We start from the raw sequence: 25,525 nt of genomic DNA, 5'->3' as shown, positions 1-25,525 counted from the left end.
TTCTACATTTAGATAAATTTTCAATTCGAACATTCTACATGATAGGTTTAAGATCACAAATTTTTGCATGACTTACTCTCGGTAAGGATGTTTGTTATGTATTGTCTCATAATGTATCATATTGTGTTGTATTTGTTAAGAATGACAAAAGTCTCGCATTGGTGGTTAATGAGTTGGGTGGATTCTTTATAGGACTTGGGCAATCTTCCTCCCTTTAAGCTAACTTTTGGGGTGTGAGTTAGATTCGAGACCTAATTTCACAATATTAATAAAGTCAAAAGGACGCACGTCTCGGTTGTATTGCTTAGAATTCATCCCTTTGCAAGTGTGTTAGGACTCGACTTATAGTTAACGAAGCAATACATCAACTAGTAGGAAAAGCTCCACTCGAGCTCTAAACCCTACATCTTTATTCCACAAGGAAAAAATATTAAATTTTAATGAAAGAATTCAATCTCTTTTAATTTTTTTCTTTAGCCAAACCTAACAATAAAAGTAACGAACATGACAAATATGTTATTTTATAATAATTTTTAATTAAAATGACTTTGTACAAAATTAGAACGTAGACAAAAATGTGGACATGGAAATTGAACTTGAGTGACGTATAGATTTTTGCACAACCTTGCCGCTAAGCTAATAGTACTCTCAAATGTGTCAAAGATCTAGACTTTTAGTGTCTTACAGTGAAATTTGAGGAGGGGAGGATATCTTATCTCTACCTTTATAGAATATAGATAGGATATTCTGAATTGACTCTCAGCAATTCTCCTCTTTTATCCAATCTTGGGACCGACTATACGAGTGAGCTCACACAGGCTGTCCAAGGATAAATCTAAAATTCCGACAAATCAGTGGCGGATTCAGAAATTTTGTATCATGGGTGCTCAATTATTTTTAGCTCGGAAATTGCTACATGTAATGGGTGCTGAGTTAATATATTTCATTGAATTACTAAATTTTGTACAAAAATAATAATGTTGTCACAAAAGGCAGTGGGTGCTTAAGCACCCATAAGTCACAACATAGGTCCGCCATTGCCGACAATGTAAACGAGCCGTCCAAATTCATGTTTATTTTGCTCTTTCCAAGTTGTTTCATTTCCTTATTACGTAAAAATATTCTTCTCATAAAGAAAGGAAGCATTAATTCTCGAATGCACAAAGACCTTGATAGTCAACTAATGTAACATGCATTGACTCTACCAATTACTACATTTGTTAAGGCTACAAAGGGAGACTAGTCAGGGCCGGCTCTATGCTTTCAAAAATAAGGCCTTTGCCTTAGGCCCCCGAATTCCGGGGCCCCCAAATTTTTGTCAAGAATAAATTATGTGTTAAATTTTTTATAGAAAAATTAATTACTTATGATTAAAAGTATAATTTTTTTTAAAATAAATTATTTTATCCACTTTAACATTTTTTGTACTTTGTTAAAAATAAGAATTAACAGTGAAAAATGTTGAACAAAGTGAATCATAAATTCTTTTTTATTTCTTTTTAAATTTTAGTTTCAAGCATTACTCTAAGCATATTAAAATGAGGTATACCAAGTCATCAACTTTTTGAGTCAAATTTTATGATTTTAAACTTCTAACTCTTATCTTTATTTAATATTTATCAACTTATTACTTATATCATTATGTTAACAATACATATAATAATTGTCTCGCTTAAAGGATGTTTTTCAATGTTGAGTTGATAAAATTTTACCTAAAACTAGTAACTCAAAAAACAATATTAAGTACTAATAATTTTCATCTTAATAGTGTATTATTTTTTTTTGAATAAATATGTATATGAAGTGTATTTATATTTTAGGCTACAAATTGAAATTTCGCTTTAGGCCCCCAATTACGTTGAGCCACCCCTGAGACTAGTGAACAAGTTCTCACACTTAATTTCCCACTAACAAATTACTTTTTCTCATCAAGCTAAGCCTATATTTATATTCATATCTTCAAATGTGTCATTTTTGACAAATCAAGAAAGAATTTATCTGCTAATAGGGATAAAATGGTAAACTCACAATACCAATCATTGTTTTCTCAATAGGTGTATCAAATTAAAATTTGACAACTAAAATGGAACGAAAATAATATTTTTTTCTCTTTCTAATAGTTGATTAACACTAATTATGACCAAATCAAATTTACTATGATGCATTGCTAATAAAATATCAAGCACCAACAACAATAACAGATGCAACGTAATTTAATAAGTGGAGTTTGAATAATAAAATTTAAGCAATTTAAATAAAGCCTTGATAGTCAATTAATGCAACATACGTTGACTTTACCAATTACTACATTTGTTAAGTATAGGGAGACTAGTAAACCAAGTCTTCACACTAATTTATATACCATAAAATCAATTTCCTCTCATTAACGAATTACTTCATATCAAGTTCAAATTCAGATCTATTTTTTGTTGGCTATATCTTTACTCGAACGTAGTCAACCAATTTCGTGACTTTATAGAAAAAAATGGGAGAAAACAATTGTTGGGTGAGACAAGTGGTGATTACTGAGCTAACGAAGGGGAAGGAATTTTTGTTGCAATTGCAAAAGCACGTTGAGCACATGAAACAAGATGTGTGCCTGCAGTATTTGGCTACAGAAGTACTTTCTTCTTATGATAAAGTTCTGTCACTTTTGAACGGCTCAGCTTTATCAAGTATGATTAATATTAAAGCAGCCCCATCAGCTGCGCCCCAGCTGGAATCTCCTCAATTTCCGGCTGATAATAGCGCAAAGAGTTGTGATCGTCCCTCTATATCCAGGAAGAGGTATTCGATCTCGTCCCGCTTTTTTTTTTTTTGCACTATAATCATCTGAAATCCACTTGTACTATATATATATATATAGCCCCACTGTGGTTCCTTAAAAAAGAGAGCTTCATTTTCAGAATTTTAATCTAAGACCTTTTATTAAGGGTGTACGAAGAATCTTTATCATCGTACCACACCTCTCACTTGTAGCTAGGGATAGCAAATGGACGGATTGAGAATGGATAGAGAAAATACAGGACACAACCCATGGGTGGACCCAAATTTTAAATGGGCGGGTTAATCAAATTTGGATAGAATTTGCCACCACTAGACTTATAGATGATTGGAGTACTAAATTTAGTATATGGAAAAAGGACAAATATATCACCGAACTATCGTAAATGGTATGCAGATATCCTCTGTCATATTTTTGGGACATTTGGTGCCCCTGTCGTCCAAAAACTAGAGAATATATGACATTTACTTTAACGGAAGACTAAATAGAGACACGTGGTGCAATTTTATCCGTCGATTCGATATTCAATAAATGTCAGGTCAGTGGATAAGATTATGACACGTGTATGTCTGTTAGCATAAATGGTATATATGTTCTAGTTTTTAGACGTCAGGGGTACCAATGTCCCAAAAGTATGATGGAGGGTATCTGCATACCATTTACGATAGTTCGGGGTTATATTTATCCTTTTTCCCTTTAGTATATATGGAAATGATATGTGCTAAAATTTCGATTTAAAACATTCAAAGAGAGACGAATTGTTTTAAATCTTAGTGGTAAATTGGATGCTTTGCAAAGACTATAAGTGATATGCAGAGGGGGAGCTAAGTGGGAGTTCATGGATTCGGACGAACCCAGTAGCTTTTCCGTAGACCCTATATATATATATTAAAACTTGTGAACCCCTAACAAAATTAATTGATGGTTTTGTAGTAAGGAAGGATTTGTGGACTAAATGCTTTCCACGCTAGTGTTGTGTGTTCAAACCAACCCCAAACTCCTAATCTTGGCACAATCATGAATCATTGCAGGAAGATAGTGTCACGAAGGAGAGAGTACGTACATGCTCGATCCGGAGAAGAGGTTCCACCCGAGGATGGATATAGTTGGAGAAAATATGGACAGAAAAATATTTTAGGGGCAAAGTACCCCAGGTAACAATTTGTTAGTACAACACTATTTATCATTAAATTCTGAGTTAATTAACTTCTTTTAGCATTGCAGAGAATATTATCGATGTGCTCGTAATCGTTCATCTAATTGTGCGGCAACTAAAATGGTCCAGCGAAGCGAGACAGAGGAGTCATTAGCTTTTGAAGTAAGCTATGGAGAAAATCACAGCTGTGGTCAAGAAAAGAAAAACCAAAACGAAGAACTAGTTGCTGTGCAGCAGACAAAATGTGATCATGAAATTGAAATAGGAGCAGGGGAAATATCTGAATTTGATATTCTTGAAATGGTTTCAACCCCAAATAATCTGTTTGATTCCGACTTCATCTCTACACCGGCTTCTTCGCCTTTACCAGACACGAACTATCCACATAACGATGATAGTCTCACTGATCCATTGTTTAATCATGATGTGCCTGATAAAAGTAGCGTGGACGACTTCATTTCGCCCTATGCACAATGGGATTCTCATGATGCTGCTGTGCCCTATAAACTAAGTTTTCCTCATAGTTACAACAAACAGGAGTAGATTTCCAGAGCAATGAACAATGTTGGGGGCTCAGCATTTTGTCCAGCTCTTTCATATCAATTTGATAATTGATTAATTGGCAATGGTTTGGACTTTGGACTACTTATTTGATATCCTTTTCTATCTGCATAATACATATATGTGTCTTTTAACTTGGTCTCATTTCACAATTTAAGACGACATAAATATGAAATGAAGCTGAATTAAATGGTATATTTATGTATTTTGCCTTTTGTATACTACTTAACTTGAAAGGGAATCATACTTACTCTTTTCAATTTGTTTGACTTATTTAGGAATAACAATGGGATTAAGCTAATTAGTTCATTCTTTCTTGGTGACTGACAGCTTCACATTTGATTTAAATTATGAATAGACAAATCTGATGTTGTCGCTTCCTAATCATTCATAGTGATGGTGAAGGAGATGGAGATAGACAGAAAGTGTTGTAAATTGAGGTTAAAGATAAATTACATTTTTTTTGGAACAGACTAAATAGGAAAATGTGCCACGTAAAATGGGACGGAGAGAGTAGAAGAAAGAAGATCCAAATAGAGAAGATTCAGAATACAAAGAACATCCAATTTTAGTGAATCATTTTTTCTCGCTAAAATCTGGTTCAGCTGGTTTATGAAGCAGTAGAGGTAATGTGGGAGATGATTTGGCACCAGTTGTGTTGTTGCATCGCAAGGAGCGTAGCACTTTAGCTGCAAACCTTGATGCATATATGGTAGCTCCAAGACTTGATGCATTTGTTCTCCCTTTAGCTAATGCAACCTGCACTTTATCTTCTTCCTCTCTTAAGGATTTCTCGAGTGTTTTCCTGCAGTGTCGACGCCATGCTACTTGTATAAAGCATGCAGCCCATGTTCTCCATTCTTGTGAGAAGAACCTGAAATAGCCAAGTACATCATGAGTTTTAATTATTTTTTTTAGATTGGAGCCACGTAGATATTATTTAAATACCTTCTTGAAATGAAAATTTACTTGTCCTTCCGGTGTGATTTTTTACTATTTTCTGTGATATGTAAGCATAGTTGAGAAAGGTGTGTTTTTTTACTTGGTTAGCAACTAGCAGAGAATCTGAAGAGGAGGAAGCTCACTTATGTCAGTTGGTGTTTTATATATGTGTATGGATGCAGTGAAGATGTCAACCATCTACTCATTCGTTGTCCAATGTAATCGAAATTATGGTGGGAGATTTTTACATGGTATTTTTTGGGTGATACTAGAGGTTATGGCCAGTTGGAGTTATGGTAGTAGGAGAAACCGTAGGGAATGAAATTTCGCTTATGTTGGTTGTTTGGAAGGAACGAAGTAGGAGAGCTTTTGAGGGAGTATAGAAGATTGAGTGTTGGTGGTAGAAAAATATAGATTTTTAGGCTTTCTACTTTTTGGTATACTACTTGTATACGAGCATGTCTTGTTTGCTCGAACATCAATAAATTATCAGTTTATCAAAAAACCACCCCAAAACTTATACCAATCTGCTGTCTGAAGCAAATTTTCTTGTAATGAAATGGAACAAGGCTTTAAAAAACTTACTTGTAAGTATGCTGAAGTTGCTTGCTATGCAGACGTCTAAACTGGGAGGTGACAAACTTGAGGTCATCAGCAGTGATGGCAAAAACTTCTATATCAGTTACAGCCTGCACTTTTCTAGTTGAAATTGGAAGACTACTGGAGGAAGTATGAGGGTCTAAAGCCCATGTTAAAAGCTCATCTCCATAGAAGTCACCAGCCTTGAGATGAACAGAGTTGAAAAAACCAGTCCTTTCACCATTTGTGGTCATAGATGACAGTGTACCTCTCATTAGAAAGTGCATTTCTTCTACTGGATCTCCTTCTTGCATTATGAAGCTCTTCTGCGTGAAGAGAGCTGGTTTCAGTCTGTCAGACAATGCATCCAGTAATTGTTCGTCCATTTCCTCAAATATGGGAACCTGCATTATATAGTGCTTGTTTGGATTACATATTTAGGACTAAAGTTGTCAAAAGGTTTCAAATGTGCCAAAAGTTTACATGTTCTTTCTTAAACTTCATAATTAGTCAAACGTCATTATATAAATGAAATGGAGAGAGCAACATTCTTTGAATTTTTTACCAGATAAAACATCATTTCGACACGACACATGATGAAGTTGGACGGGGATAGTTATAAATGTGATAAGTACTTACTCTTTTGAGTAAAGACCAACAGAGATGGCGCTTTACATCTCTCCTCAAGTCTCTAGGAAGATTTTGAATGAGTGAATCTTCCTCAACTCCCCTGGTTTCTTGCCATTTATACTGTTCATGTCTTCTGATTCTCTGTCTCAGATTCAAAGGAAGCATGCGATGAGACATCCACTGTTCTACAGCACACCTTCTCACTCTCATCTCTTCTACTCTTACCAGGTTAAATTGCATTAATTTCTGTTTCAGAAAAACAACACGAAATTACTCTAAAGAGTTCCAACTTTAAGTGTTTTTTTGTGAAAGCTTAAACTTAATAAAGAGGAAAAGAATGGAACTCAATGTCCATCAAGGTCATGCAATTCTAAATTTTTCTCTCTCAACCTATATTGCTCAGGCCCTCCAAATTAAATGTCGGGTCCTCCAAAAATGACCCGACACTAGTGCAGAGTCCGAGCAACATAATTGAATATTGTTTGATAAAGGGTGAGTGTGCTAACCTGCATATTGCCAATAATCAATGAAAAAAAGATAAGCCCAATAAGTGAGATGACGATGGCGAAGATAATATCTCCATCGAATGTGCCTGTCTTAAGGTTTTGGCCAAGAGAACTGAAACATGTAAGAAGAAAGTTTAGCTTTTAACCCAATCCAAAGAGAGTTATTGAATTTGGTCATACATTCTTAAGAAATCATCAAAATTGTTTAGCTACTTGCAAAAACTACATGGTATGAAAGGACCACTAATGATGAGTAAAAACAATATATATAATGGCGTAATGCCTCAATGTTTAACGATAGGCCAGACGCAACAGAGTAACCACTTGGGACGAGGTTCCTCACTGTAAGGGGTACAGGAGATCAACAGCCATCTCAAGGCACATCACAACCTACAGTTGGCTAGATTCCTTGACCATAAGAAAAGTGAACACACCTTAAGTTTCTCAGCCCCCACCAAAAGCAATACAAGAGTTTGGTCCGGAGTTTTCTTTTTTCCACAACCTGAAACTGAAGAGCATCAAGTGCAATTCTAAAATCAAAGTCATTTGGATCTTTCATATCTTCTTGTTGCAGGAGAGGGCAAGAAGAATTCAGTAAAAAAGCATTTCCATTCATTTTTCCTCCACAATATAAGTAGTCTGATGAACAGTTGGGGATCTTCTCACACGCACTGCGCCAGCATGTATATTGGCGTTCTATGGAGAACAAATACCAAAAGGCTCCAATTACCTGAGATCACACATTTAATGTGCACTTATTTAAGCGGATTTTTGTTCAAGATTAATGACATGTCCATATCCCTGACTTATCAGTTTTTTTCGAGAGTTACACACCCCAACTATCAGTTGTTCCCTTTTCCTACCTACACTATCATCATCTACTCAACTAGTTGTGTTTTATTTAATACATAGATGGTGATAGTTCAGGTAGGCTAAGGGATAGTTGGGGTGTGAAACTCGTGAAAAAGTGATAATTTCAATGTGTTTTTTCATTATCTCTATCTTTTACTCAATGTTGATTCATCTATTTGTTGAAAGGGAACTTACATTACTGGACCACATGAAGAGGAAAAGCAGGGGCGGCTGGTTAGGCTTAAGGAAAAGTCCTTGGCCTTAGGCCCCCAATTTTAGGGGGCCCCATTTTTTAGTTAATTAGGTAAGATTAAATTTTTAAAAAAAATTGGAATGAAGACAATAATAAATGCAAACGGCTGGAAAAAAAATGCAAACGGTTGGGAAAAAAAATGCAAACGGCTGAAGTGATATATATGAGTTATGACTCTGACTTTTTAACTTTTCAATAAAAAGTTGTGTACTTTTTTCTTAATGTACAAGTTATTTTTTTTTTATATATTCTATCCTCCTCCCTTCCTCTCTTCTATTTATTCCCACTTCTCTTCTCTAAATTCTAATCTTACATCTCTCTTATTCAAAGATTAAGAATTTACTTGTTCTATTGATAATTTATATTTTAAATTTGGAGAAAAATATATTGCAGCAGCCCAAATCATTTAGAGTTGATTACTTCTTATACATAATAGACCAAGCCATCTTTTCACTTCAAAATAGATTTGAACAATTTGAAGTATATGAAAATATTTTTGGTTTTCTATTTAGTGGGAAGAAATTGAGATCATTTGATGATGAGAATTTTAAAAAAATATTGTCTTAATCTTGAATGATCCTTAAAACATAATACTCACTCCGATATTGATGGTTTAGACTTATTTTCTGAATTAAAAGTGTTAAGGAAAATCATAAAAGTAGAAGACAATACTCTAATTGAGATACTCAATCAAATAAAAAGACTTGATTCTTTTCCAAATGCTTACATTGCTTATCGAATAATGTTAACAATTCCCGTAACAATAGCCTCAACTGAAAGAAGTTTTTAAAAATTAAAAATAAAAAAAACTTATTTAAGATCGACAATGTCTCAAGAAAGATTAAGTGGTTTGGCTATATTATCGATTGAAAAAGAATTATTAGAAGAGATTGACTACACAAAAATTATTAACAACTTTGCATCTAAAAAAAATAGAAAAATTGATTTAAAATAAAAATATTTATAATTTTTTTAAGGCCTCTAGTTTGAGTTTGGCCTTAGGCCACCATCGGGTTTGAGCCGCCCCTGAGGAAAAGGTAGAAAGCAGTTCCACCCCATGCATTTTCGTTATTAAAGAAGATTGAAGTCCTTTCTACTTCTTTGTACAATGGAATAATTCTACAAAATCTTGGAACATATTGAGCAAAAATTACAATCTTCAACATTTCTTTCGTCACCAGAGCAATGGGGCCATTCACATTGGGAGCGATAATCAATATCACAATCTGCACAAAAACAAGGTTAATCATACTCTCTTTAAGTTAAGAGAATGCTAAAAAAAACACAAACTTTTGAGGACACGAACCTGTGGGAGTGGAAGGACTGTTATAACGTCAATCATGAAATAAGATGACAAATATCGCTTGGCTATAGTAGAGGAATCTTCAATAAACTCACCCCTTCCATAAACTCGAGAAGAAGGAGCAATGAAGCCAGTACGAAAGTGAAATATAATGTTAAAGACATAGAAAAGATCAGTGACAGAACGCAGAACGCAAGCAGTGACCTTTAACGTCTTGTCCAAATCTAGGCACTTATTGTTGTTATCAATAACAGGAATGTAGAAGAACAACGGATCAAGTGACACCGACAATATATAAGCCAACATAAATGCTTTGTTCCAATTCTGAAGAAATCTCCCCTTAGGATCAACAACTTTCTTGTTTGATGCAACAGATTGATCTTTTGTTAGCTTATCAGACCTAAGCAAATTTAAGAGCAACAAAAACATTAATGCAAATCTAAAATTACAAGAAAGAAAAACTTTTTTTAAAAATATAGTTCCACAAGTTTAAAAGGGAACTTTAATTGAGTTTAAGAGTTCAGTTGGCACTTGATTAAGTAGAAAGGTTCAAAATACAAACTCATATAAGTACAAGTGTCCATCAGATCATTTCGCCAAAAGATATATACATGTGTATGACTATAAATCATTTCATTAAGAATAAAATAAATATTGTTACTAAATAAACAAATTTATGATTCTTATTTGGACTAATTAAAAAGGAAAGTGAGTCATATAAATTTCAGACAGAGGAACTCAAACCAAAACTACATAAAAAGTATAATAAAAATCAACAGTAACTAACCAAGAGAAGTTTCAACCTAGAGAAAAGTAACTTAATCACAGAGAAACTTACATGGTAAAATGAATTAAATTTGCAGTTGTGAAGTTTAGGACAAGTAGTATGTTCAATATTTTCTGTTTAAGAAAGTTCCTATATATAGCTATGAAAAGGCAGCCCATTAGGATTGATAAGGTGAGGATTTTATCTTATTTTAATTTTTTTTTTTAAAAAGAAAAGAAAAAGGCAGCACATTGGTTTAATGGGATGGAAGACACAAGTCACAAGTCAATGTAGAGCTCTAGCAAAAATATTAGAGTATTAGATATTGGCGTCTGTGCCAGCACAGATTCAATATATATTATTATTTTTGGGGAAACTTACATAAATATACTATGGAAAAGGGTCTAAAATAGCCCTGAATTATGCGAAATAGATCATTTATACTCTCCATTACATTTTGGGATAAAAAATATCCCCGTCATTATCCTAAGAGACTACAAATACCCTCAAGAGTTAACTATCCAAAGTTTTAGTGACGTGACAGGCCACATGAGACTAATCTCTCCACCTAAGTGTTGCCAACTTGGATTCACTACAAAAAAGTTTAAACCTTTAGGGGCGATAAAAGTCGCCACAAAATCCCAAAATATTACCACTAAAGGTTATGAGTGGTTTTTAGTGGCGACTAAGGCTGCAACAACCATTCCCCAGTATAACAAATATTTTCAACAAAAAAATATGATAATTAATTTTCGGTTGCAACTTAATTTTTAAAATAAATAACATGCACTATCAATATTAAAAATATCCAATTTATTACGAAAATCATCAAAATTACTTCTCGATTCAAATCTCATACTACATAATGCATCATTGTACATTTTATGCATTTACATATGACATAAAAACAAAAAATATAGCGTCTTCAAACTCCTCCTTGATTGATATCATTTGTGAATTTTTAAAAAGCATGAAGAAAGAAACACAAAATTAGAATTTAATGTTAAAAATCAGCTAAAACCTTTAGTGACGATATTATGTGCTTTTGTGTCGCCTCTAAAGGTCTAGTTCTTTTGTACTGAATCATAGTTGGCAACACTTAGGTGGAGGGAATAGTCCCACTTGGCTTGCCATGTCACTAAAAATTTGGGGTGTTAACTCATGAGGGTATTTGTGGTCTCTTAGGATAACAACGGGGGCATTTTTAATCCCAAAATGTAACAAAGGGTATAAGTGGTCTATTTCACATAGTTCAGAGGTAATTTTGACCCTTTTCCGAATATACTATAATAAAAACATATTTACCATTTATATCAATAACATTTTTTTCACTTGATCACTTTTAATACATTTATAATACAATTTTAATACATATTACAAAGATCAATTTATTATTCACATATAATACAAGTTTTATTGATGGATAATACATTTATCACACATTTTAATACATTTATAATACAATATCTCAATTTCTTAGCAAACAAGCATAATATATTTTTAAAAACAGTTATAATACATATATATCGCATGCATAATTCACTTTTAATATATATTGCAGATTTAACATAGTATTGCTATAAATGATAATATATAAAAAGCATCGCTAAAATCAGTAATTATTTATTAAAAGGTTCTCATCCTAATTTTTTCTTATTTTTGTCTCAGTTTATGTGATATAAATGGAATTTGAAGAATCAATCAATTTTTTGTTTGTTTTTAAAAATATACATATAAAGCTTTTAATTTGTTGTGATTTTTACGTCATTTTAAAATAATGTGTATATACTCCCATTTCAATTCACGTAAATACTCAGAAATATCTTTAGTTGTTAGATTGTTGTGAATTTTTGACATCATTTTCAAATAATATATGATACTTCTTCTGTTTCAATATAAATAATACATATGGAATTAGAGAGCAAACCAAAATATTTTTCAATTGCTGATTATTATGATTTATAATATCATTTACGTAATTTTTAATAATATATGTTATTTCATTTATTCATATTCATGTAACACTGATAAAATTTCAAGAGTCAATTAAATATTTTTAAAAAAATTATTTTTTTTAAAAATTGTACCTCTAATATATTTTGTAGCTAAAATATAAGTAATGGAGTAATTAAATTTTACAAAAAGTTAATTTGCCACGAAATAAATAAAGTGAAAGAAATGAAAGAAGAAGAGGGTGTTTGGATTAGCTCAAAAGTTGGTCAAACCTATTTTTAAGTTAGTTTTTTAATTCTGAAAGTGTTTGACAAATATAAGAAATAACTTAAAATAAGTCAAAAATGACTTAAGATTAGTTAGAAAGTGTTCAGCAATGTCAAAAATGACTTAAAATAAGTCAAAAATCAAAAGTAAGTATTCCTCAACTTTTTATTTTTTGACTTAAAAGTCATTTCAATTTAACTTTTTATTTTTAACTTAAAAATTATTTTTTTAAAGTTAATTCAAACGGACTCTCAAGTCACAGAGGCACAAATAAAGAGAAAGGAAATGAAAATTGCTCAGGTGGGGTCCATATATTAAGAGACATTTGACTAACGAAAAGAAAATTGGAAAAAAGTGAAATAGAGTAAAATGAAAAAAGTGAAATACAAGGGGCCACATGAATGTAAAATGAGCCTACTTTTCTATTGAGATAAAGCAAAAAGTAAAATATGAACCGACTTTTATGTCCTACAAATATTCTCTGTCTCTAATTACTTGTCAATTAAGTTTTTAATGCAGATGGAGTAATAAAGAGAAAGTGCAGATGTGAATTTCTGGACAAGTATATGTATGTTCAATATTTTTCTGTTTAAGAAAGTTCCTATATATTGCTATGAAAAGGCAGCCCATTGGTGTAATGGGAAGGAAGACACAAGTCACAAGTCAATGCAGAGCTCTACCAAAGATATTAGAGTATTTCTTAATTTATGAAATTAGTGGTTCGAGTTATTTTCTTATATAATATTTTTTTTATATGATACATCATAATTTGATATTTGCTATTTCTAATTATATTTAAATCATCATGTTAATGTTATATTAATATTTTTTTATTTAAATTATATTAATATTGATTAAATTTGTATATGTATATTTTAATTTAATGAAAATAAGATTTGATTAAAATTTTTATAATAGTATTTCAAATAGTTTCTCTCTATAAAATAATATTAATATTAAAATTACATTGATATTTGTCTTTTTTTCATAATTTGACTTTTGAAAGTATTTTCTTAAAAAAAAAAAATTAGTTAAACACAATCTACTTATCAAAACACATTTTTAATAATATATGTTATTCCATCTATTCATATTCATGTGACACTATTTTATTTCTTCTTTTTCATTTTTTTAGTAACAAAATAAACCAAAAGTAGGACCAAACTGAGAGTTAGTAGCATAAACAAAGATGGATTTGTGAATGAGAAATATAAGTTTCCTATTTTCATAGGAATCAATGGAATTATTTCAAATTGATCAAGGAAAGAGTCAATTAAATCTTTTTTAAAAAATTGATTTTTTTTTATAAAATTGTACCTCTAATATATTTTGTAGTTAAAATATAAGTAATGGAGTAATTAATTTTACAAAAAGTTAATTTGCCATGAAATAAATAAAGTGAAAGAAATTAAAGAAGAAGTCATGAGGCACAAATAAAGAGAATGGAAATGAAAATTGCTCAGGTGGGGTCTATATATTAAGAGGCATTTGAATTGGAAAAAACTGAAATAAAGAGATACAATGAGCACGCGAAGTCAAATAATTTTACGAAGAGTGTCCAAAAGTGAATCTGCTCTTTTTAAAAAGTGAAAAAAAAATTTGTTACTAGTGAGATTCAAACACACGAACACATTAATTTTGTGTGTCCTTACACTTTTAAGACGCCTAACACCACTAAGCTACATTATATTGTTATGTTAAGGATGTCCAAAATATATTATTTACCCACTTTATTTATTATTTTACTTGTATATATAATATAATTTTCTAATAAAAGGTGTCCAATTGGACACCGTGACCTAAGGGTGGCTACGCCACTGAGCCCACATGCATGAAAAATGAGCCTATGAACCGACTTTTATGTATATGTATGTTCAATTTTTTCTGGTTAAAGAAGTCACGCACGAGTCAATGCAGAGCTCTAGCAAAGATATTAGAGTATTTCTTAATTTATGTAATTAGAGGTTTCTAGTTTTAAATATGGAGTCACTTTTACTTTTTTGTTATTTTATGCACTCCTAAATCTTTAATGTTACAGGTTAACTTTTCTTTTAATATATATATATATATACTAGATACACGATCCCGTGTCAGCACGGGGCCCAATATCCGTTCGTCTCATACTAATTGATTACTTTTCATTTTGCACGGTACTGAAGAAATTATAAATAAGAAAATAACTTTACTAATTCAACCCTTAAAAAACTTTGTGAGAATTTTACAAACAAATGTGACACTTTCAAAAGGAATTAACGGCAAGGGTAATATAGGAAAATTTTAAATAATGTTTTGTTGATTTAGTAAGATGATCAACTAATATGAGACAACTATTTTTAAAACGGAAAAGGGTCAAATTTGCTCCCGAACTATATGAAATAGACCATTTATACCCTTCGTTACATTTTGGAATCAAAAATGCCCCTGCTGTTATCCTAAGAGACCACAAATACCCTCAAGAGTTAACACCCCAAATTTTTGTTGACGTGGCAAGCCACGTGGGACTAATTCTTCCACCTAAGCGTTGCCAACTAGGATTCACTACAAAAGAACTAGACCTTTAGCGGCAACAACAGTCGCCACAAAATCCCAGAAAATCGTCACTAATAGTTTTTAACATTAAATTCTAATTTTGTGTTTTTTTCTTCATTGTTTTTAAAAAATCATATATGATATCGATTAAGTAGGAGTTTGAAGACACTATATGTTTTATTTTTATGTCATATGTAAATGTATAAAATGTACAATGATGCATTAATATATATAGTAGGAGATTTGTATCGAGAAGTAATTTTGATTATTTTTCGTAATAATATTGGATGTTTTTAATATGGATATTGCAAGTTATTATTTTAGAAAATTAGGTCGCAATCGAAAATTAATTATCATATTTTTTTGTTTAAAAAATAGGTTTTACTAGCAAATGGTTGTTAGAGCCTTAGTCGCCACTAAAAATCACTCATAACCTTTAGTGGCAATATTTTGGGATTTTGTGGCGACTTTGTTGCCACTAAAAGTCAAGTTCTTTTGTAGTGAATCTTAGTTGGCAATGCTTAGGTGGAGGGATTAGTCCCATGTGGCTTGCCACGTCACTAAAAAATTGAGGTGTTAACTCTTGAGGGTATTTGTGGTCTCCTGGGATAACTGCGGGGGTATTTTTGATCCCAAAATGTAATGGAGGGTATAAGTGGTCTATTTCACATAGTTCAGGGGCAATTTTGACCCTTTTCCGTTTTTAAAATAATAGTCAATTAATATGGGACGAAGGGAGTGTCATAGAACTTGAAAAGTTAGCCAAATTATTATATGATTTTAAGTTGTTAGTACCTTTTATATAATTTTAAAAATAATATATATTACTCTCTTTGTTTCAATTTACTTGGCATATATAGAATTTCAAAAATTAATCATTTTTTCTATGTCTTTTAAATATTTAACGTAATTTTCAAATCATATATGTTACTTCTCCTGTCCCAATTTATGTAGCACTGATAAGATATTTTTAGAGTCAAGTGATTTTTTATATGTATTTTATACCTTTTAAATTATTAATTATTGTGATTTATAAATTGATACCAATAGAATTTCGAGAGTCAATTAAATTTTTTTATATAACTTTTAAATATTTAAATTGTTAATTATTATGATTTACAGTGTTATTTATATTTATACAATTTTTAGATATATAACAAACTAAAAAAAAGACATAATTTTTCCATATTTGGTAAACAAATAAAGTAATTAGCATTTAAAAATGATTTTGCATAAAAAATAAAATGAAAGAAGTTATGAGGTATATAAATAAAGAAAAGGAATAAGAAGCGGGACATATATTATATCCATTAATTAATAGAAGGAAAATGGAGAAAAAGAATAGCCCACATGCATGGAAAGTTGGCAATTTTTTTTTCCCGCTGAAAAGTAAAATGTGGAAGGGCTTTTATGTCCCAATTTTTAGAAGTACAACTACAAAAAAGTGAAGTACAATATTATTTATTAGAAAAGTATTAAACGTTGGACCAAATTCCCCTTAAGCTTTCCTAAATATGGCAAAAACCCATCATGTTGAAAGTTGAAAAATTGTCTCTTCTATATAAGAGAAAACTAGACACAAGTGCCCGTGTTAGCACGGGCCCAATATCTATTACTTTTTTTTGTCTCATTTTATGTGACATAGATAAATTTTAGAGAGAATTGAATTTTAATATGATTTTTAAATATTTTAAATTGTTAATTACTGTATTTATAGTACTTTTTATATAATTTTGAAATAATATATGTTACTTTCCTTGTCTCAATATATGTAGCACAAATAGAGTTTCAAGAGTCAATATGTTGTTAATTATTGAGATTACAATACTTTTTACGTAGTTTTCAAATTAAATAATAAATATTACTTCTTTTGTCCTATTTTAAGTGATACAAATAGATTAATTTTATGAATCAATCAATTTTTTTTATAAGCAATTGAATTTCTTATGTGTATTTTAAAAAATATTTTAAGTTGTCAATTATCATGATTTATAATATTTTTACGCAATTTGTAAATATATATAAAAAAATTTAAAAATAAGCCAAACAAATTAAAGCAGAGGAAAAAAGTAGACAAATGTGTATGTAAGTGTGGAACCACACATGTGAAGCAGTCATGTTGACTACGACCTGTGTGGTTATCCACACTTATAGTTAAGTATAGTAGTGGTAGCTCATGTCAGCACGAGCCCAATATTATTAAACATTTTTTTTAAAAAAATAAATAAATATGTGAAATGAGAGGAAAAAAGTTGATGCATCTAAGGGTGTATTCGATATAAAGAATGTTAATATTTTCATATTTGATTGATGTAAATCTTTGAAAAATGTTTTCTTTAGGATAATAAGTTTTTTGTTCTTTCCCATTTAAGGTAACACACCTCAGTTTTACCTCATCCCTTGAACTTCCCATCCTCATCCCCACCAACACGACATTATCCTCCATCTAATTCATTTCTCTTATTTGTCTAAATTATATACAAAAAATTTTAGAATAATTATTTTTACTGTTGCATGATCAAATACAAGAAAATAAGCGACTTACTTATTGTTCTAGAAATCATTTTAAAAAAAAATGATTTTCATCGTACCAAACACACCTAAGTAGTTATTGATCATATACACCTAATATTGCATACTTAAAGTTGAATAAGTTCTTGATTTATGAATGGCGGATGATTGCCAAATGATAAATCATTTATATTAATGAAAACATTATACCATTAAATACTAAAAACGATTCTTATATGTATAAAGTATACTATTTACGTATTGATGAAAAATGATTCATTTTTCTAAAAACGGTATTAACTCATTAAATTACTTAATTATAATAAATTTATACACTTCAAGTACACTTGGATATGAATAAGTAATTATCCTTCATGAGATTCAAATGAAAAATATGTGGAGCTAATTAGAATAAAGTAGAGTAATTTAACCACTTTAATCTGAATCTGTAACACCCCAGAAATTTTTTGAATTAAGACTCAAACCGTTCTTCGTAGTGAGTGAGATTTTACTAAGGAATTTAAAATTTCTTAAGTGTTAAGGTCACTAGATGTAGCACCTTGAGTTTCAAAAAGAATTAAATTGGAAATAGCAAAATCTGAAATTTTGCAAGTTATGCTTAAGTATGAGTTTTGGGTCGACTTCAAACAACCATAACTCCTAGCTCAGGATGAATTAGGTGTGCTACCAGATACCGTAGCGAAGATCTTTGAATTATCTTTCCAACGCCGCGGAGTTTGCTATGTTTCGAGGTCGGATGAGTGAGATATGTCCTTTTGAAGACAGGCTGACCAATTAAGGAAGGTTAGCCGAAAATAGAAAGGGGTATTTTGGTCTTTTCCTTACCCAATCAGATTTAATTCGTTTTTAGTAATATTTTAGGGGTCTAATCTGATTAGGTTCAGTTTTATAATTCTAAAATACACCTAGGGTTTTAGTTGAGAGTTCAAGAAGAAGAGAAAAGAGGAGAAAAGAGAAAGGATGAAAGCGTTCGTCGAGATTCTTGCATCTTGTTGCGGATTTTCGCCATGGGTTTGATCCCTAAGAGGTATGTACCATATTGAAAACATTGCATTGAGTAGTTCATGTCCATAATTCGGTATGAACCATATTTTAAGAAGTCTTTTACAAACGTTTTAACTTTGTTTTAAGACTTAAGTTTTGAGTTCAGTAAAGAGTAAAGAGAAAGAGTAAAGTTTGAAGTCCTTTTCTTCAAAAGTATATGGGGACTAAGTATTCCCAAAGAGTTTATAAATGTTTTCACATTTAAATAAGAACGGAAACAGAGATTTCCAAAGGGCCTTCGGGCTAGTTTTCAGAAAAGAGTAATAGCTTTCTAAATGAAGCAAGTAGGGAAACTGAGATTTCCAAGATAGCCTTTGAGCTAAGTTTTTGAGCAATTATCTCAAATCAGCAGAAAGAAGTATGTTTTTAAAACATAAGAGCTAGTATATTTTTGGGAGTAGTATTGAGCACCGATATGGGGGAGAGTTCAGACAACTCACAGCCCCCATAAACCATGTAGCCATCATGGGTAGAAAAGGGTCATACTTTTTAGATGAACCCTTTTCACATAGACTAGTGGATCCATTAGTAGTTCAGGTCCTATACCTTTGGCCGGGTATAGGATGCGCTGGCAGCGTGAGGTAGATCGCTGTATCATCACTATAACTCTTATGTGATGGTTGTCGGTTAGAGAAACTCCCACAGAAGTTATTGTATTTTTATATACATCAGTTTATTGTATTTTTATATACATTTCAGAGTTATGTTGTATCCTTGCATACACACAGATTTGACAGCATGTTTTAAACAATTTGTTTCTTTATATTGCACTTGTTTTAAATTGCTTTATATTGAAATGAGTTCAGTCATATTTAGTTGAGTATCCAGAGTCGAATATCATATCTTTGAGTCGAATATCATATCCTTGAGTTGAGTATCTAATCTCGGAGTTGAGTATCTTATCCCTGAGTACTTCTGAGTTGAGTAAGTTTGAGTAGTTTTGAGTACCCTTGAGTATTCCTTGAGTTGAGTAAGTTTGAGAAGAGGTAAGCATGTTTCATTTCTATCAAGTTTCAAGCTTATGTTTATGTTTTAGAATTCCTCTTACATGCTCGTACATTCCACGTACTGAGCCATTTGGCCTGCATCTTTTCATGACGCAGACACATGTATTCAGGATCATCAACAGGAGCTTCGTTGATACATCCGAGAGTTCGAGTTAGCTATAGTGAGCCTCCTTGCTTTCGGAGGATTTCATTTACCTTTCAGTTATATCAGTTGTTAGGATGTCGTGGGTCTTGTCCCGACTTCCATCTTTATCAGTTAGAGGCTTCATAGATAGTCAGTATAGTTGAGAAGTCTGTATCATTTATTTTATTAAATGTTTTAAAGACTAAAGTTGCCTTTTTATGGCGAGTTGTATATATTTTATTATACAGAGTTTTCTTTGGACTTAAAGTTTGTATTTAACTTTTACAAACTTTTATTTCAGTTTTTAAGCTTTGTATGCTTGAATCAGTTTTCCGCTTGTAGTCAGCCAGGATGAGGGTTCGCTTGGGGACCAGCAATGGTCTTCGAGTGCCGGCCACGTCCAGGGTGTAGGCTCGGGTCGTGACAGAATCTTTATACGTTATACAAATGAGTAATTATATTTCACCAAATTCAAATGGAAATGAAAAATATATGAAGAAAATTACAACACAAGTGTTATGTGTCAGTTGGAAAGCTCAATGCGTGGGTCCTATCATACTCCATGACATTTCACTTTTTGGGTATGATTCGTAATTTAAATGAAAATGATGACTTTTTTTGGAGTTAGTAATGAGGTCTAAATAACTAAACATAGAGGACAACCCTCTTGAGCAAGCAAATCTTGCAATAACATTTCGAAGACCATGATATCCTCAAATTTTTTATTAATGACTAAAAGCTAAACTCTCCTTTCTAATATACTAGATATGGGACCCCGTGTCAGCACGGGGCCCAATATATGTTACTGTTTCTGTTTTAATTTATGTGGTACATATGAAATTTAAAGTTAATTAATTTTTTAGTATATTTTTATATATTTTAAGTTGCTAATTATTTGTATTTAAAGTATGTTTTACGTAAATATATTAGAAATCACAATAATTAACAAGTTAATATAAAAAAAACTTATAAAAAATTCATTGACTTTTGAAATTTCATTTGTATCACATAAATCAGGACCGAGTAATATATATGAAAAATACATAAAACGTACTATAACTCACAATAATTAGCAACTTAAAATATCTATATATCTATATTTCTCCCAATTTATGCGGTATAGATGAAATTTTGAAAGTTAACAAAAACTTTTTATATGTTTTGAAATAGTTTAAGCTATTAATTATTATGATTTATAATACTTTACATAAAAAAATTATTTATATAAAGTATAAAAGAAAAAATTTAGAAAAAGGAAACATAAATGTCAGCAGGAGTCCAATCTATGTTAATTTCTATGTTTTAATTATTGTAATACCGATTGAATTTGGAGAGCCAACTAAAAATTTTTAAAGGATTTTTTTATAAATTTTAAGTTGTTAATTATTATAATTTATAATATTTTTATTAATTTTAAACCAATATATATTTTTCTCTGTCTCAATTACATGAGACATATGGAATTCGGAGAGTCAACTAAAATTTTAAAATATGTTAAGTTGTTAATTATTATACCTTATAGTACTATTACGTGATTTTCAAATAAAATATGTATTTTTTAATTTCAATTTATATGTCATTGATATAATTACATATATTAAGTAATGAAGAATTAATGTGTAAATTATGTGACACCTATGAATTTTGGAGTGTAAATCAAATTAGTTATATGATTTTTTTTTTAAAAAGCGGTTAATTATTACAATTTATAATACTTTTTATATATTTTTTAAATGATATATATATATATATATATATATATATATATATATATATATATCTTTATGATATTGATATTAGTATTATAATAAATTAAATTTTATTATTTTAAATTTATGATCTCAATTGTTAGCCTATGCCACATTATAAAATGTTCCAAAGTAGATATCAAATTTACAAAAATGTTGATGTCAGCTAAAGTAATAAAATAACATCTAAGGGCATGAGCCTATATATGTATATATAAAGCTGAATATTGACAATTTGATGTGGCATCTCTCTATGACCATTATTTCTATTCATCTTTTTTTCTTTTTTTTGACATTTTATCTTTGTTTTGTATTTTTTATTTGTATTTAAAAAAAAGTATTTATGTCATACCCGATTAATTATGCCCTTTATAACATCCATTACACTAATATAGATTTAAGTAAATGAAAATGGAAGATGAAAAGATAAAAACTATTCATTTTTTATAACTGTTTATAATTATTTAGCCTATAAAAAAAATAGTTGAGCATTTGTAACAAATAAGAACAAATTTCTTCACTTTGGCTCTTCTTCTTCTGATGGTAATGATCAATATATGGTATCAACTTTTGTCGCTAAGATGTCCATCAAATTTCTAGGTCATGTGACTTTTTTAACAGAAGAGAAAGAGAGAATATCTAATGATTCTTATGAAGACATTGATGTAAAGAAAGAGATTATGTAACCAAAAATTCTTTTCAAAATAAAAGACTTTTTGAAAAAATGTTTATTCCTCCTACAAGGAGAGAAAATTCATTGTGGTTGAGAAATTTATAAGAAGCCTGATTAGTGTTTCAAAGGGTAAGAAAAATTATTTTGAGAAAAAATCATTCTATTTATGGAATTCGTATCAAATTAGGAGGAGAACAAGCAAAAATTTATTTTGTGATTTGAAAAGAGAGAAAATTAGATATTATTTCTTTCAACCTCATTATTCTTCTAATTCTTTCTTCTTTTATTTTGTCTTGATTTTTTGTATCTTTAATTAAAGTTTTTTTTTCTTATTTATCTTTAATTAAAGTTTATATATATTTTCTTAAAAAAGAATTTAAAAAGATGATCATATTTAGTTCCTTTCCTCATCAATGCTATTAATCTCATAATTAGTGTTATTTATATTATTTTCTTAATTACTTTTTTTCTTTCATTTAATTATTTATTTGAAGAAATTAGTTATTATAACTTTATAAGAATTACACATGTATTTTTACAGAATTGATTTGTTATTTTTAAAATTTTTGGATCATTCTTCATCTTAAAGTTTCTATCTATATGTAATAATAAAGCTAAAATAGAAAATGTGGGGTGACACCTTCTTAGCAATAAATACTTATTTATTCTGATCAATGTTTCTAACATTTTTTGTTATTTTTTCCTTAAAATAATTGTTGCCTCGATTTTTAGTTTTAGTTTTATTTTTTTAGCATTTTCTAATTTTAAAAGACTGAAAAATTTATATTGAAAATTTACAAAATATAAAAAATGATTTATTTAACTCCTATCATCATCAATATTATTATTAATTTGTTTTACTTCTTTTCTTAATCTTCATTTCATCATTAATGTAGTTTATATCATTTTCTTAGATATATATATATATATATATATATATATATATATATATATATTTGTGACATTTCTTAGAAGTTAGGATTACTATTTATTTAATTTTTAAAATTTTTGAATTCTTTTGTCATACTAAATACAACATGTTTTATTATAATTACATTTAATATATTAATCAATATGTTGTACGAATGAAAAGAAAATTATCATTTCACAAAAACAAAGGTTAAAATATAATTTATTATGATTAAGGAAAGATAAAATTATTATTCCAATATTCATAACCATATATAATACATTAAAAATTAATTGAAAAGCTGTAAATGGAAAAAGGAATCACCATTTAAGGAATCATTATTTTTAAATTTTTGGATCATTTCTTCTTGTAAAAGTTTCTATCCATATGTAACAATAAAGTTAAAATAGAAAATGTAGTGACACCATTCTTACTAATAGATAGTTATTTATTTTTATTAATTTTTTTTGACAATTTTGGTTATATTTTTCTTTAAAATAATTATTGCCTCGATTTTTTTTAAAACATTTATTTGTAATTTTAAAAGATTGAAAATTTTATGTTAAAAATTTTAATAATAGAAAAAATAATTTATTTAACTTTTATCATCATCAATACTACTAATTTTTTTGACGTTTTTTCTTAATCTTCATCTCATCATTAATGTTATTTATATAATTTTGTTTAATCACTTATTTTTTCTTTTTTAACTCTTTTATATATATAAAGTTGGATATGTAAATGATGATGTGACATTTCTTAGAAGTTAAGATTACTATTTATCTAATTTCTCCATTTTTTTAGTTCTTTTGTCATACTAAATACAATATGTTTTATTATAATTACATTCAATATAGTAAACAACATGTTCTAGGAATTAAAACAAAATTATCATTTCAGAAAAATAAATGTTAAATTATAATTTTATTATGATTAAGGAAAAATAAAGATATTATTTCAATATCGCATAACCACATTCAATACATTAGAAATTAATTGGATATAATTGTAAATGGAAAATGAATCACGATTTAAGGAAAATAAATGTTTGCAATACCATAATAATTAAGGAGAGAGTAAGATATTATTTTAATATCCTAATTCGGAACTTTTAATCTACTACTCAATTAAAAATTAAATGCATTTAATAACATGAAAAAGTTATTAGTTTAATATTTTTTTCTCATTGTACTAATTCAATTCTATCAAACTTAATTTTAAAGATAAAATAACAGCTTCATTTTAATTGTTGTCAATATATTTCAAAAAATTATCGTGAAAAGGCTCTTCTTGCACCTTATTTTAATTTTCATATACTATTATTATTTTTTCTGTCATTTTTCAATGAATTTTTATTTCGATTTAAAATTTAATGTTTATTCTTAAAACTCTGATGGTACAAATTAAGGTGGAGTAGAATATAATAAATGATGATTCTTCTACTAAATAAGAAGATATAACGAAATTGAAAGGGTGAAGGTTTTTTTTTTTAAATGGATAGGAAATTCTATTAAGGTATCATTACGTCATTATTCAATATATTTTTAATATAAATTTCATTTGTTGATGCATTTGTTTAGTACTCCCTCTGTCTCTAATTACTTGTTTACTTTTCCTTTTATAGTTGTCTCTAATTACTTGTCCATTTTGACAAATCAAGAAAGAATATTTTTTTACCTATTATACCCTCAATTAAATGACTAATTACTTTGAAAATTGCAGAACTTTTCATCTACTTCATAATTAATAGGGGTAAAATGATAAACTGACTATGTCATTAATTGATTTCTTAATAAATGTGTAAATTTAAAAGTGGACAAGTAATTAGGGACAGAGGGAGTACTACAGTGTTATTTGACATTATGAGATATTTCTTAGACATTTAAGGAGAATGGTAGACCGAAATATATATTATATATTAAAGGATGAACTTCATGCAATGGAAGAATTTGTTATTAGCAAATATATTTTAACTTATTTGATAAAAAATATATTCTTCCTCATTTAATAGATGTAAAATTTGTGAAGCTTTATTTTTTTTCACAATCTTCATATTATTAAGAAAAATAATAATATTACGATTAAACAACAAAGTAAATATAAAATTCATCAAAAATATTTAATTTAAATGATCACGCGAAGTGCGGCCAAGTTCTCTAATTTAAAACAAAAAAGTAAAATTTAAATGGGTCTACTATAGAATTCCTAGAAATCCAACTTGAAAAATTATGTTAAAAATGGAAAATAAAAAGTTAAATAAATTTAATTGAGAGTTATCCTTCGTCTGTCCCATTTTATGTGAGACTTTTTATTTTTCGAGAATCAAATAGTTTAAGTTTAACCATAAATTTGCATATGATATCTTCATTTTTTAAAATTTTTTTGGAGAAATTAGATAAATAGTA

The 25,525-nt window shown here is 29.5% G+C and overlaps 2 protein-coding genes across 2 annotated transcripts; one reads left to right on the top strand and one right to left on the bottom strand.

Annotated features, from left to right (window-relative positions):
- Positions 1-2,485: 2,485 nt before the first annotated feature.
- On the top strand, positions 2,486-4,634 carry LOC125831487 (probable WRKY transcription factor 41). Its single transcript, XM_049510666.1, has 3 exons — positions 2,486-2,787; positions 3,817-3,939; positions 4,010-4,634. The coding sequence occupies exons 1-3, from the start codon at positions 2,486-2,488 to the stop codon at positions 4,482-4,484; spliced, it is 900 nt and encodes a 299-aa protein (XP_049366623.1). The 3' UTR covers positions 4,485-4,634.
- A 444-nt stretch (positions 4,635-5,078) lies between these two features.
- On the bottom strand, positions 5,079-9,996 carry LOC125831486 (cyclic nucleotide-gated ion channel 1-like). Its single transcript, XM_049510665.1, has 8 exons — positions 9,571-9,996; positions 9,302-9,490; positions 8,207-8,233; positions 7,594-7,889; positions 7,160-7,271; positions 6,663-6,899; positions 6,030-6,427; positions 5,079-5,376 (listed from the first exon to the last, which is right to left on the bottom strand). Exons 1-8 carry the CDS (start codon positions 9,994-9,996, stop codon positions 5,079-5,081), a joined length of 1,983 nt encoding a protein of 660 aa, XP_049366622.1.
- Positions 9,997-25,525: the final 15,529 nt, after the last annotated feature.

This window comes from Solanum verrucosum, unplaced genomic scaffold (genome assembly GCF_900185275.1).
Source record: "Solanum verrucosum unplaced genomic scaffold, falcon-dt-bn FXZP01000049.1, whole genome shotgun sequence".
NCBI classification, from domain to species: domain Eukaryota; kingdom Viridiplantae; phylum Streptophyta; class Magnoliopsida; order Solanales; family Solanaceae; genus Solanum; species Solanum verrucosum.
This window is presented reverse-complemented; position numbering and strand designations above follow the sequence as displayed.